Source organism: Bactrocera dorsalis, chromosome 4, assembly GCF_023373825.1.
Source record: "Bactrocera dorsalis isolate Fly_Bdor chromosome 4, ASM2337382v1, whole genome shotgun sequence".
Classification (NCBI taxonomy): domain Eukaryota; kingdom Metazoa; phylum Arthropoda; class Insecta; order Diptera; family Tephritidae; genus Bactrocera; species Bactrocera dorsalis.
Genome location: NC_064306.1, coordinates 5592573 through 5607306, shown reverse-complemented (window position 1 = coordinate 5607306; position 14734 = coordinate 5592573). Strand labels below are relative to the sequence as shown.

General features: G+C 32.4%; 1 protein-coding gene across 2 annotated transcripts in view; it reads right to left on the bottom strand.

Moving 5' to 3' along the window:
• The window catches only part of LOC105232101 (insulin-like growth factor 2 mRNA-binding protein 1), an 84300-nt gene extending 69934 nt beyond the window's left edge, over positions 1-14366 (bottom strand). The window contains exons 1-2 of one of the 2 annotated variants that reach the window (XM_049454434.1): positions 14249-14366; positions 8953-9271 (exon numbers count right to left, since the gene is read on the bottom strand). Coding sequence is in view for 1 of the 2 variants with exons in the window: in XM_049454440.1 (XP_049310397.1) it covers positions 8953-9059 (107 nt within the window). In the remaining variant the exon portion in view is untranslated. The remainder of the gene's footprint in view (positions 1-8952; positions 9272-14248) is intronic. The other variant, XM_049454440.1, reaches the window with a different exon arrangement.
• Positions 14367-14734: the final 368 nt, after the last annotated feature.

Genomic DNA, 14734 nt, shown 5'->3' with positions numbered 1-14734 from the left:
GCAACTTGATTGCGTCGCACGTCATTTTATACGTTTTGCATATGCATATGGGCAAGTTTGTAAATATATACATATGTATGTACGCATGTATATATGATATTTGTAGGCAATTCACTTTTGTTATTACTGTTGTTGTTGTTTTCGTGCTTTTTGTTGTCCAACCATTGCAGCCAATGCAAGTGTTGCACGCAAGCACACATACTCCCGTGTTATATGTATATGTACATATGCGCTTTAATAGATTTGCATATTGCTACATGTGTAGATATGTATGTACACATATACATATATACAATATGCTAGCATTTTGCCCCTTTCTGTGTTTTCATACTCTAATGCATTCGAATGGCTTTTATATACTCGCTAGGCCTTTTGGTTGGTTGATTGAGTGCAGTTCTTTGGTTCATACATACTTATGTATGTATATATGTATATGTAAGTGTGCTATATGTTTGCACTTCTAAAATGCATATACTATCACATATGGTTATAGCAAATACATATGTACATAAATGCGCTTATTCATCAGTATTTTATAAACAAGTTGATAGTAATTCACCAATTCATAACCGATATATGCGGAAACATATGCGTATGACAATATACATATACATATGTATGTATATATAATAGCTAAAAGCTTTCTTTCATATGTTTGCATACATATTTTAAATCTTATCTTTATATACTGGAGTATATACATATGTATTTGCCAAGGTAACTTAAAGAGCAACTATTTAGTGCCATTGTTTTGTTGACATCATTTGGCTACGTGTATATATACATACGTATATACATATGTATTAGAAATATATACGAGTACATAAAGAGTTAACTAAATTTCAACAAATTGAATACTCTTTCTTCACTTGTTGAATTAAGATCAAATTCGAATAATTTAAAGTCTAAAACTATAAGAAACAAGTAAGGATTGGTTAAATTCGGGTCCAATCGAACATTTTATACTTTTGCAGTTTGCAAGAATCAAAGTCAGAGAAATAACTTAAGGTTAAAATCGTCAAATCCTCTGTTTTGGAATCCAACCAGTTATATATTGGGTTGTCGAAAAAGTCTTTTCGTATTTTAGTATTTTGTCAATAATTGTCATTGCAATCGTTTATCTTCAGTGCTTCCAACCATTGTGTTATACCATATAGTGTTGGAAAGATGAGCTTTTAAGCTTCATTTAACCAAATTAAATTCGGTCAAGTTGAAAAAAAGGGTACAGCTGTTCAAAAATGAGTGAAAATAATGAAGAAAATTGCTATATATTGAAATTTTTGTATAGAAAAAGGAAATATGCCACGCAAGCCACCAATGAAATTTGTCAAGCTTACGGAGACGATGCTGTATCAGTTCGTATAGCTCGCTTTCGTTCTAGAAATTTCAAAATTTCGACTGACCGACATATTCGACAAAAGATTTGTTAGATGAGCGAAAATATATGGCGACCTTGATGGTAGTATCAACCCAATTTTATGTATTTCTGTCAATACTATCTTCTATTAATATGCCACATACAAAAAAATGTTCGCTGGGTTTCATTAAGGCACCCCACATATAGCATAATCACCAATCAGAGATTATGGAGTAATGTTACCCGGATGTTATGTGTTTGTTATAAGGGGGCTGGGTCAAGTTTTGTCTCAACTTTATCCATTTTAGGCACGAAATATACTATTATCAGTAAACCACGCTCTCTCATTTCATAGAGATAACTCACATATTGGCCGATATACGCGGTATAAAGTCACCAGGAAGTTCGAAAATCTTTATCATATCTTCGAATTTAATCCGAGTTAAAAGATCTTAGTACAAATAACGAATATTTGATAAAGTATACATATAGTGCAGTAGTTAAGTGGTTAAAGCTTTGTGGGACTTGTGTTTATCAAAGTTTCAAACCAACATAGAGATCCCACTTGAACTGGTAACGCATCCACTAGAAAAGCTCCACCAAGCAATGGTTTTCCCTAAGGCACCTCACACTGAACTGGTTTTATTCCTAATGCTTATGCTAAGCAGAGTTAAGTCGTTTGTTAATAAATGTATCTCTCAGAGGACAGGAAAAAGCGGAAGAAGAAAACTCCAGCATAAGAAGGCTTCTCTCTTTGGGCTAATGCTTATACCAAAAAATACATCTGTTACTCCATTGAATAAACAGATACAGATACAAGGAAGTGGTTTCTTATAAATTTCAGCAGCAAACGAAACAGTTGTCAAGCCATACATTACGCCATAGTTTATCAATTAAAGTAGTGCGAACTCCTTTCCACTGGCAAAATTTTATTCAGTTAAAACTTTTAATTGCCAACTGTACACTTATTGCCAACTCTTGAGCTTTTGCATGTAAACGCTTACCTAACACTCAATACAATGACAATAGTTTTATTTTTACTGTGCCATTCTTGAAGTTTGTCTGCATAGAAGTGGACTCAGCCTGTTGCTATGCCCCAAAACACATACGCAATATACATAAGACACGCGTTATGGCACTCTATAGTACAATTTCTTTCAGTTCAACTCTGTAAAGGGGGTTATACGAGCGCCGTTTGACAAGTCAGTGAATGTTTTTCTTTTACTGAAAATACACAGGAACCAAGTTGGTTAGACAATCCGCAGGAAATAATGAGCTTAAAGCTTACAGATAACCAGTGTGGTATCTTAAGGGCATCGTGATGAGCTTGGTTACGCATTTGCTGTAACTTATGAGAGAATAAATGAAAGCTGAAAACGGCTTCCGTTTCTATGAGAGAATTTTATTCGAAATGAGGAAAAAATAGCATTGTTCGACAGATTTTATTAGACTGTAAAGGTTCCTGAGAAAACTTATTCTCAAAAGATTAAAATATCCATTACTATGAGAGAATTTTATCCGAAATGAAAAAAAAAAAAAGAATTGTTCGGCAGATTTTATTAAACTGTAAAGGTTCTTGAAAAAACTCGATTCTTCGTTAGAGACTCAAGTCATTTAAAAATCCAACAATAGACCCAAATATGGTTTTTAAAGAGATTTTTTTTTCAATTAGAATTGTCCGTGATGTTTTCTGGGAAAGTTAAGATTCTGGAGAAAAATCTTTCTCAGTTGACAGTATCCGTTCTCAGTATCCGTTTCTATGAAAGTAGAAAAGATGGAATTGTTTCACAGATTTCCTTAGACCGCAATGGTTCTTGAGAAAACTCATACTTCGTTAGAGACTCTACTCATTTAAATGTCCAAAAATATACTCAAATCTAGTTTTTTTTATAAGAGCATTTTATCCAATTAGAAGTGTCCGACATATTTTTATGGGAAAGTTAAGATTCTTGAGAAAACTCAATTTCAGTAGACTAATATATCCGTTTCTATGAGTGAATTTTGATAAATTCACGTACTCATCGCTCTGCTCTCGTTTATACCTATCGACCATCCAACTAGCTGCACATACCGTGAAAAGAACACAACCATTTACGACACGAAACAATTGAAATAAGAACAAACGGCAAGCCAACTTTCAAATATCCAGTTGCAGCAGTTCCCATTGAAAGCTTTCAACAACTTTGCCATTCCAGTTTCCAGCTGTTTGAATCATCCATTTGCGTATGTTTTCCATTTGAAATTCTTTTCTTTTTCTATTTTAATTCAAATTCAATTGTTTGGCACGTTACCTTTTGGGCGCCGCCGTAATAACTACGCAAAGTTTCTACGTAAGTCTGTTCGTGTGCGGCTCCTGTGCGTATCGTTGAACAAGTTTTGGCGTTAGTTAGTTCGTTAGTTGGCAGTTTGGCTGGTTCCTGCGTCTACCTCTATTGTCCTCTCCACTGTCATGCAACCCCAACGCGTTTAGTCCTGTTACACATAAAACGCTCGCTTATGTCACTTGAACACAATAGGCCGTATCGGCATATCCTGCGTATGCTTTTGGGATCATACGGCCACTACAAGTTCAAAAGGATACTCGTTTTCTTTTTTCCTTCTTTGTTTTTTTTCATAAACTTCAAGTTTCGTTGGCTGCTGCAATGATACGCGCTGGTTTGTTATTTCTTCTTTTTTTGTGCTGTTATCTTATTGCTTGCATTTAGACTATGAGTTGTGTGCAGTTTGTGCGAATTTAGTGCCGAGCTGCTCTACGAGTATACCCACGTTTGTTTCATTTATAGTTTACCACTTTTCTATATATTTAGATTATTGCATTGTTCGCACTTCATTCTAAAGCTTTTGAGAAACATTTTCTTTTGTTTTTTATTAGGAAGTAGCAAAAACTGATAGCCAGTTTATATACTCTTTGGTTAAGTCGTAAAATTTTAATTAATTTTTAATAAGCAGTAACGTCAGCCATTTTTTAGATATTAAATAAACTCGCCTAAGCAACCACTGTCTCTAAATTGTACCGAGAGCAGCATTTCAGTGAAGCGTGAGCTGATATGTGTTCGCCTTCAGTAAAGCGTCTGCCCGTTTAGGTCATCTGGATAAGAGTAACCGTTATCTTATCCGAATTTTCTATAGATTAGTGTTATGCAAGGAGGAGATTGGTGGTTACCGCTTATGTGGATGGCGAGCCTATCAAGCGAAAATCATAATTAAAAAGCTTGAGAAACACAATACTGATTAAATATGCTGAAATTACTACTTTAAATCCTTAAATATACTTGAACAGGACGCTATAATATAGATCCTACTTGTATGTAGAATATCCATAGAATCTATAGCCTCTAAGCTGGAATCTCCCATATACGAATAAGGAACACAGCTTTTCAGTATTTAGAATTTCGGAACTGGTCACTAAACTATAGATCGTACTTCTAGATAGTATGGTCGCTGTAAGAATCTTTAATACATATTATATGAGCATGGAATACAGAGTTATTTCAGTACATGCAGTTCCAGAACTAAGCTGTTGATCCGATGTAGATAGAATATTCGCTAAAGATTTTCAAGATCTTATAACTTCTAAGCTGGGTTATTAATGAATTTAGTATATCTCATATATTAATTTCCAGAACTTGCCATTAAACAGATCATTCCACTAGGCATTATGGTCACCTTAAAAATCGCAGAATTGTTTGTAGCTTTTCAGCTGAAACCTCTGATATACAAGTAAGAAATACTGGCTTTTTCCAGAGTAGGATTTCAGAACAGCTCGCTAATTTGTAGATTTTCCATACAGCTATCTTCATGGACGCTGCAAATTTTGCAGATTCTTTAACCTTTCAGCTGGGATCTCCGATTAAGAGTAAGGTATACGGGTTTTCCCCAGTATTTGGAGAAAGAAGTGTAATATTAAGGACACCAAAGGGTTTTAAACTTGATTCATTGTATTCTGAGCGAAGTTGAGTTACTAAAAGCTATAGGGTTTTAGAAGGCCTTAAAGTTAGATCGACCTCTTGACTTTTCTTTTAAAGTCAACTGTAAGCGTATTTCTATTTGGAATGTTTCTGCCCAATCGGTGTATATTTTACTTCTACACCCACCTCTCTGCATTAATGACATGACCTTGAAGTTTACTGATCTGCTTTTCTAAGCATTACATGGCATTCAGGCCCTCAGATCATAGACAAATTGGTTATGCATTGCACGTCTCATAAATATGTCACATAAATATGAGATCATTATATCTTGTAGATATTGTTGCCCAGGAAAGATTTCAACATTAATCGATGAAGATCATTAGAAAGAGAAAAATTATTAGACAGGTCCTTATAGATGTTGTCGTCTAAGAAAAATTTTGAAATTTTTCGATGAAGATCACTTAAAAAGGGAATGCTCATTGTAGAGCCTAGATTACTCGTTTAGTCTTTTATTTGCCTAACTGACTCTGCAGATATAGCTACTAATTCGAGAAGGATGTGGAAGTGGGTAGGTTTTTTGACATCCATCAATGCTTGCTACTCCAAACTCCACAAAAATTTCTATAAGAAAAGTTCTTTTAGTTTTGAGGAGCAGTATGTGTTGCCATTCACAAAACAACCACAGCAACGATCGGGTACGAAGAGTGACATAGACCAAAATATTTCAATGAACGCCTAACCGTTGATCAGCGCTGCAGTCAGTCAACGCTGTCTAGTATTTTTATGCATTTGTCACAACATTCCGTCAGATTGTGGTGCACGAGGCCGCACGAAACGGAAGAAACGAAAAGTGTGTGATCGTGCTAAATTTAGCGTCACAGCATCCGTAGTCAGAGTATATGTATACGACGCAGAGTCATACGCGCGTTTGCTGACTATTTTCATGATGTTTATGTTGTTGTTGTTTTTATATGTAGAATTCTAAAGTTCAACAGCCGTTGTGCGGTGCAGACAGACAGACAAAACAACGCGTTGCTGAGATGAAAAACTGTTTGCGGGAAACTTAGCATTGACTCTGGTGGGATGTGCGCTGTCGGGGAAGCTGCAACGTCTACTAGTCAGACACGGAAGTGGAAAAATTCTTGTCTGTCTGTGATGCAATAGCGTGTTTTTTTCCACGTCTGTTTATTTTTATATTTATGTATTTAGTTGGCTGGGATATTTCGGTTTTCCAAGAACGCGTGTCGTACGTGAGTATGTAAGAGCTCGCATACAAATTGCTAAACAAGAATCGTTCTAATGCATGGCGCTTTTCGAGTAATGCATTGATCTTTTTTCCGTGTTGTAAGTCGGAAATGAATGCGGAAGCGTCTGGCGTTGGTATATTTTTGGCACAAAGAAAGTGCGTATTTTAGAGTTTGTACAACAAGGTATAAGGAATTTTGGCTCGATAACGTGAGAACTAAGCCAAAGCGAAAAATAATTCTATTCCTTGGCTTATAGCTCAACGCTAGCATAGATATGCTCTTTGATTTATGCGTCAAAATGTTAGCTGTTCCAAAAATAGCACGGAAATTAATAGTTTAAATTAAAAAAAAGAGAAATACCTCGGAGAAAAAGAAATATATGAAAGTATCGAGATCGCAGCAATAACGAGGTCCAAGACTAATATAGTCATTCTGAAAACGATCTAGAATGATCTTATGTCAAACCCTCGTCGTCTGTAACACTAGAAACTTTAGTAAAAATTATAGCTCTGGGAGATTGTGATTGCATTTTCGATTCAGCGCAGAATGGGTAACTGAAAGGCTTTGAACCTTTTGCAGCGTGCAAGTATATCTCGAAAAATGTTTTTCTTGCATATCCGATATCCAAATAAAGGTAACCGAAAGTATTTTAGAAGTTCTGAGGTAGCTTTTCCGGAAACAAAGCTTCCCACGCACTTCTGACAACAAAATTAATTGTAAATGAAAGTTTCACAAAAGCTCTTAAGAAATTTTTCTCGGAAGTAACTTTTTCCATGTTATTCGGAGTATACAAATCAAAGACAATCGAAAGTATTTAAGAAGTTCTAAAAAAGTTATACAGAGAAAAAAGCCTCTCACATTCCTTTGCCCTCAAAATCTTTGTTAAATTCTAGATTTTTTCACAAAATAAGCGCTGCTGGTGCCTAGTGCGATTGTATACTGAGATTTATCCTTCCTTATTAATATTGAAATGTTTATGTGTCAAAGCTCAATCTCAATAATCGTTAGGATCCCATCTCAGCGCCACAGCTGTTGTACGCCTAAAAATAGGTGACATTTGTATGTAATTAACGATAAAAACTTTGCTAATGCAGCCATTGCAGGCGTCAAACTGGGCGCGTGGGTTGTTATGTGGCTTGTGGGTTTGTATCAAGCACGGCGCTATTTTTAGCAGCGTTGCGTAGGCATAACCTTTTGTTGCAAAATGATTAGCACCTATTTATATTTATACCATGAATCTAACATATTTTATAGTTATTTATAAAATAATAAGCAATAATTAAAAAATTTAAAATGAATAAAAAATTATTGAAAAAATAAAAAAATATCTAAGTAAAAATTACAAATAAAAATATTTTTTTTTTTCAGATAATTTCTTTAAGTTAATTTTTCTCCAAATAAATTTTTTATGATTGTAATAATGATGATAATGATATATCGATAATTTAATTAAATTTATTTCAAAATTTTTTTTATCAAATATAATATTTTTACTTAAAAACAGAGTTATTAAAAAAAAAAAATATGTAAATAAAAATTATAATTAATTTTTTTTAAATTTCAAATTTTTTTTCATCAAATATAATATTTTTATTTAAAAAAAAGAATTACTTAAAAAAAATATGTAAATAAAAATTATAATTAATTTAAGTAAAATTATAATTTTTTTTTTTAAATTTCAAATATTTTTTATCAAATATAATATTTAAAAGAATTACTTAAAAAAACAAAAAAATATGTAAATAAAAATTATAATTAATTTTTTTTTTTAATTTTGAAGATTTTTATTAAATATAACAATTTTATCCAAAACAGAGTAACTAAAAAAAAATATAAAAAATATGTAAATAAAAGTTATAGTTAATTTTTTGTTAAAAATTTTTATTAATATTTTTTTTAATATCATTTTTTATGTTTTCCGATTTTTTTGGATTGTATCGATAAGCTAACTAAATTTCCATGCTTTTAATGTAATTTCAATTTTAGAAAAAAAAATTTATAAACAATTTTTAAAACTTTTATTGTATTTTATAGAAAAAATATTAAATTTTCTTTATAAAAATAACTTTTTTTACCAAAATTTTTTAAAAATAAAATAAAAAATATGGAAATTTAATTAAATTATCGGTACTATTGAACAAATTTATTTATAAAAATTGAATTATAATTTTTATTTACAACAACTTAACTTAACTAAAAAAAATTATTGAAAAAAAATTGTGGTAAATAAAAACTATAATTAAATTTTTATAAATAAATTTGTTCAAAAGCATTTTTGACGTTTTTCGAATTTTTATGATTCTACCGTTAATTTAATTAAATTTTCATATTTTTGATTTTTTTTATTTTTAAAAACTATTTCATAAACAATTTTTCATAACTTTTATTGTATTTTTAATAAATTTTCCTTATAAAAATAATTTTTCGCTACACTTACGTGTTATAATGCAAATTGCTGGCGTTGGCCGTACGTAAGTGCGCCTGTTGCTGTTGTTGCTTTAACTGCTGTTGATTGCTGTTGCAAGTGGTTGGCATACTTTGCATATGCCAGAGATTTTTATGAAAATTTTATAAAATTTTTTATATGAAAAATTTTTAACGCTGTTTTTTACACCGTTTTTTTTTAATATTTTTGATTTCGAAAATTTTGCCGTTTCCAAAAAAATTTTTTTGCAAAGTACGTTTTGCAAAAATTTTACTGAACTAGAATTTTTTCGTTTATTTGCTCAATTGTTCACTGACTCTTTATTAAATGCCTGCAAAGAAACGTAATTTTTATTGATTTTTTGCCTACTTTTTAGCGCTCAGCCGCCATAAGGCATTGTATTTACATATTTTATTAATTCGTGTGTCCTTTTTTACGCGTCTTCCAGCTGTTTGCTGGCGAAAGCAGAGAAAATATTGAAAATTACGCGTGCTTAAGTATGTGTATGTCATTTATTTGCGGGTGTGTGTTTGTGAGTGTATGTGAAAGGCGGAGAAAGGACGTCAGCTGAACTTTGCTCACAGGTTGCGTAGGTGCTGCCTGAACCCAGCGAGGAGTTTTCTTAATTTTTTGTTAGTAGTTATTAAAAAAGGATTTTTACCTTATAGAAAACTGTCGGTAAGGTTTACTCTAATTATATATTTTCGAAATAATAAAGTTGCCATTACGATTACGGCGGTTTATAAAAAGTTATCGAATTCTTGAATCAGCGATGAAACTTATTATTAAAGTATCAGCTGCATACCGAACTGACAATGGTGATCATATTGTGATTTCAGGGAGAGTAAGAGTAAAACTTTACTATTCTCTGACAAAATTACAGCAGAGAAGAACTTCATTAAGAATCTGCAGATTAAACTTGTTAAATAATTTTTAACAAACTTGCGGATTTCAAAATTGCAAAAGCAGTCCAAAACCTAAAATTTTTCACCAAAAATTTATGCACATAAGGTTTGATAAGCTTTCATAAACTTTTATAACTCCATTCCCTATGAACCATTTCCGCCTACGGACATACATAATATGTCTTAGGTCTAGATCCTCAAATTCATATCTATTTCAAGTTTCTGAAATTAATCAATGGGAGCGCTCGAGATCGTCTATCGATCTATGACTCTATGAACAAAATTAAAAAGAAGTAAAGTATGAAACCATAGTTCTCTTCGGCAGGATCATAACATAAAGCATCGGATTACCGTATAGTAAAGAAATCCGGAATTATCACTAAAAGCAAAAAAGGAGAGCTTAGAGCGATTTCCTTAGGTCTGGATTATGGTAGAAATACTTCAGTAATCGGGCAAGGTCCTTTCTGATTTGAAATAAGAAGGTGCTAGGAATACCCTACCGTCTCATAACATGATTTATAGTGTTTAAAATGATCGATCTGCATATAGATTCTCAAAGAATTGCGATATTTTTTAGATTTTAATTTATTGTGTTTAAAACGATCCAACTGAGAGCATGTTATCAAAGCATGCCGGTTTTATTTAGATACTTGGTTCTTCCCTATATCTACTCTATAATTTATTCCTAACTTTATATACATACATATTTGCCATTACTCGAATTCTACTATGTATGTATGTGCTTCCTCTTTTTGCAATATGGAACACATTTCAAAGAATTTCCAATAAGAAAGGGGCCACTGTGGGCTTTTCTGAAAACAAACCCACCGCTTGTGGGGTTAGCGCGGCTCAATGGCTGCCAACGCTGTATACCGACTGGAAAGCGCCGACAACAAAAATAGAAACAAAACGAATGAACGTGTAAAGCGAATAGCGGTAATGGAAATGCAAACGTATACAATGTGCGTTAGAGCATGAGCAGGGTGATGAAAACTCCAGCGAGAGCGAAGAAAAGCCAAAGCACACACAAGTACGCGTATATACACGGTATATACAAACCAAGGGGGTGGCAGTGAAAAACTTGTAGGCGAACGAAAGAAAGTAAAAGGAAGCAATTAAGCAGCGGAAAACTGTGAAAAACGAAATGGGAAAAAAGAAAATGTGGAAAAGTGCAGAAAAAACGATGAATAAATGTTTGGCATTTTTGATGGATGTTGGTGATGAAAATGCTCTTGTAGGGATTCACGCTGCGCTGCGCCGCTAACATACACACATTCGTGCTTTCGTTCTTTTTTCGTGCATTTTCTTTCGTTTTTTTGTTGAAAATTTTTGCTGCCAGCTAATTGTTGGCATTTTTAAGTATTTTTTTCTAAAGCGAAATGGCAGAAAAAGTGTGGCAGAGGCAGCAAACGCAAGCAAGTAGTAAGCGAAGAAGAGATTCGCAAAAAATTTACTATAAAGAAAAGCGAGTGGAAATTCGGCGTAGCGTAGTAAAACTAGTAGTAAAAGTGTAGTAGTAAGGAGTGTGTATTTTTTTTTTCTTATTTTCCGCATAGTTTCGGGTTGTTTAAGGGCTGTTGTCGATAGTGAAATATTTCTTTATGTGCTTGGGATGGCACAAATGTGCGAGTAGTAGTAAATTTGGTTGTAAATTTTTTCTGTTTTTTATTGGTATTTTTGGCTTTATTTTTTAACATAATTTTTGCATATATGGAAAATAATATTATTTTTTATTTTTTTTTTTTTACATTGATTAAGAAGGGAATTTTTTCTCGTAAAAACGAGTGCCGAATACTATAGAATGGACATTAATGCGTATTTTTGATAAAAAAAATATAAAAATAAAAAATATAATTTTTATAATGAAAAAATGTATGAAAATGAAAAATAGACATATTTCTTTATTAAAAGAATCTGCATAATTTATTTTTTTCATAAAATTTTAAAAATATATTTTTCTTTATAAAGAGTATTTACATACATATAATACATTAATTTTCTTTAACAAAATTGTAAAATATATTTTGTTTAGAATCAAGAAAGTTTAAAAAAAATTAAAGATATAATTGTTTTCATAAAAAAATTCTGAATATTAAAAAATGGGCATTAATAAGCATTTTTGATTAAAAAAAAATTATAAAAATTTGAAATATTTTTTTAGTTATAAAATTTTAAAAATTAAAAACATACTTTTTACTGTGAAAAAATCAATGAAAGTTAAAAATATACTTGTATATAACTTAATAAAAAATATGTACATAATTTTTTTGTCATAAAAGTTAAAAAATATTTTTTTTATTAAAAAAATATATAAAAATATAAATATATACATATATATAGAAAATATTTTTTTTATTAAAAAAATATATTTAAATTAAAATTATATTTTTCTTTAAAAAAAATTGCACATCATTTTATTTTTAGAAAAAAATTAAAATTTTTATTTTTTTACAAAAAATTTAAGATATAATTTTTTTTATAAAAAAAATAAAAATATATTAAACAAAAACAACTAAATTAAAAGTATACTTTTTATAAAAAAAAAAAATTATAAGATTGTGGTATGAAGAATTAGGCTTTCAGACTCCGTTTTTCGAAACATCGAAGGGCATTAGACGTTGTATACACCCATTGGCTATGAATTTAACAGTTAGATAACCGGAAGATGTTTTTCTAAATATAAATACGAGGCCCCGCGAGTAAGTTCGATCTCACTGTCGATAAAATAAGCTATATAGAGGTATTTAGGCTCAGTTATAGGGCCTGCAACTTATGTGGTACCAGCGTACATTGTCCTTTATACGATTTTGGAGAGCAGAAATGAGTATAAGTAGAGTAAGCACAGATGTGACGCATGGACCTTCTGGGGTCTAAAACTGGGTCATGCTCTTAGGATTGCCTAACTGAAGGTCTGCGGAAGGCATTCTTTTTTTTTATTGGCATAGACTCCGCTTACGCGTTTGGAGCCGAGTTTACAACATATGTAGGTCCTCCAAAAACCAACAATACCTCTGTAGAAATTTATTTTATATTTGTAGAAAGTAGCCTCAACTTGAGACCCTTTCTACATAAAGCAGATCCCAAATTTCCTTGTGATTGAAAATTAGAATGTAACGGACTGTAAAAATTCACTCTAGTCGGCAGAAAATTTGTTGCAGTCTTATTTCAAGATTATAAACATTTCGAATTGGATAGTCTTTACTTCAAAATCCAATTGGAACGGTAAACATGGTGTGATTTGTAGCCATTTAGTGGATTTATAGATACTATTAGATCACAGCATAGTCTATTTCTTGCTGTTAAAAGCCTTTAAAAGCCATAAATAGTACTTAAACATCTCTCAAGGCATGTATTAGAACTGCTTGAGTCCTTTCTAACCCTTTGAAGATTAGGTATTTGTGAAAAAAAGCCATCCAAACTGCGTCATGAGCGAATTGCTTTTTAGAATTTGGTATTGAGTGGTTCGAATACCGCAAAATTTTACTGCTCTTCAATCAGTAATCTACCTTGGCATATATTTCTGGCATAAAAAAGGTTTTGTTCGAAAATGCGGCTATCGTTTGGCGGCGGCTAGTCCGAGCTTTTTGGTTAGTTGTTATCAAAAAATGGCATAGCTGTTGAGAATCGGTTTAAAAAATATTTAGCAAAGGTTCAGACATTGGTGTGTTGCGTTTTTGTGTGTGTTTATTGTATTAAGAAAATATTCAAAAATTTTTAGTTGAAAATTTCGATTAATTCTTTATCTCTAGGAAAAGGTTTATGCGTCTCTTTAGTGCGAAAAATTTCTATAGAAGATGTTTTGAATTTTGATTTTCCTTATCACACGCTATTTTATTTTATTAAATTCGGGGTTTAAAATGTTGTTAGCCGTTTCTTTACTCTGTTTAAAGCTTAACACGAGCATTGTGTGGCACTCTCATTGTATTTACATGCAAAAATGCTTTTATAATTTATTTCGTCAATATTTTCTTTCATATTAGCGTTTACACACGACTCTCTGCTGACTGCGTAGGCTTCAGCACAATTTGTAGAAAATATTTCAAAATTTAAAAAAATTACTAAAATTTTTTCTTAAATAATTTTCATATTTCGTACGATTTATTGCATTTGCTCATTTCTCTTTCACACCGCTTCACACATTGAGGTTATGTATCCAGTTATCCAGTATGTAGTATACACCGCCGCGCTCAATACAATTTTTTCTCAAATTTTCTCAGCTCGATCGGAGCACAACGCTTAAACCACGCACTGTACGCTTGAAATTTTCACACGAAAAAATATTGTATTTGTATTTTTCAGCAATTAAATGCCACTTTGAGAAGCTTATTTTTGCTAACAAAATATTCACTTTGCTTTATTTTATAAAATTTCTGAAAATTTATATTTTTTATTTAAATTTTCACCTTGTTTTCAATAAATTTTGAGAATTTTTCTCGCCAGGAAAATGAATCGCTCAAACACCGCCGTGAAAAACGCCGTAAAACTGAGTTTCTGCCTGCCTCTGTGCCGCAGTTGCTGCCGTTTCGACGCTACAATGTCGCTTAGCTGTTACGCTGCGCTGCTGCCAACGCGCTAACAGGCCTGGAAAAGCGTATAGCAAACGCAAAATATTTTACAGCGGCAGCGCAGTCGGCGTCACTGTTACTGGCTGTACGTTGCTTGCTGCTAGTCGCTTTACCTTTGTTTCGGTTGCATGCCGGAAAAACGAAAATCAAAATGGCCGCTGCCAGTCGTATGGTCGTACGCTTGCTCGCCATTAATATAGCGGACATGTGTGCGTATTGTATGTGTGCGCATGCTTTCGTATGTGTTCGAGCGTATAGCCATATGGCGTAGCAGCGCATTAGCGACGTTGACGTTCGCTTAGCATTTGACTTAGCATTCGCCTT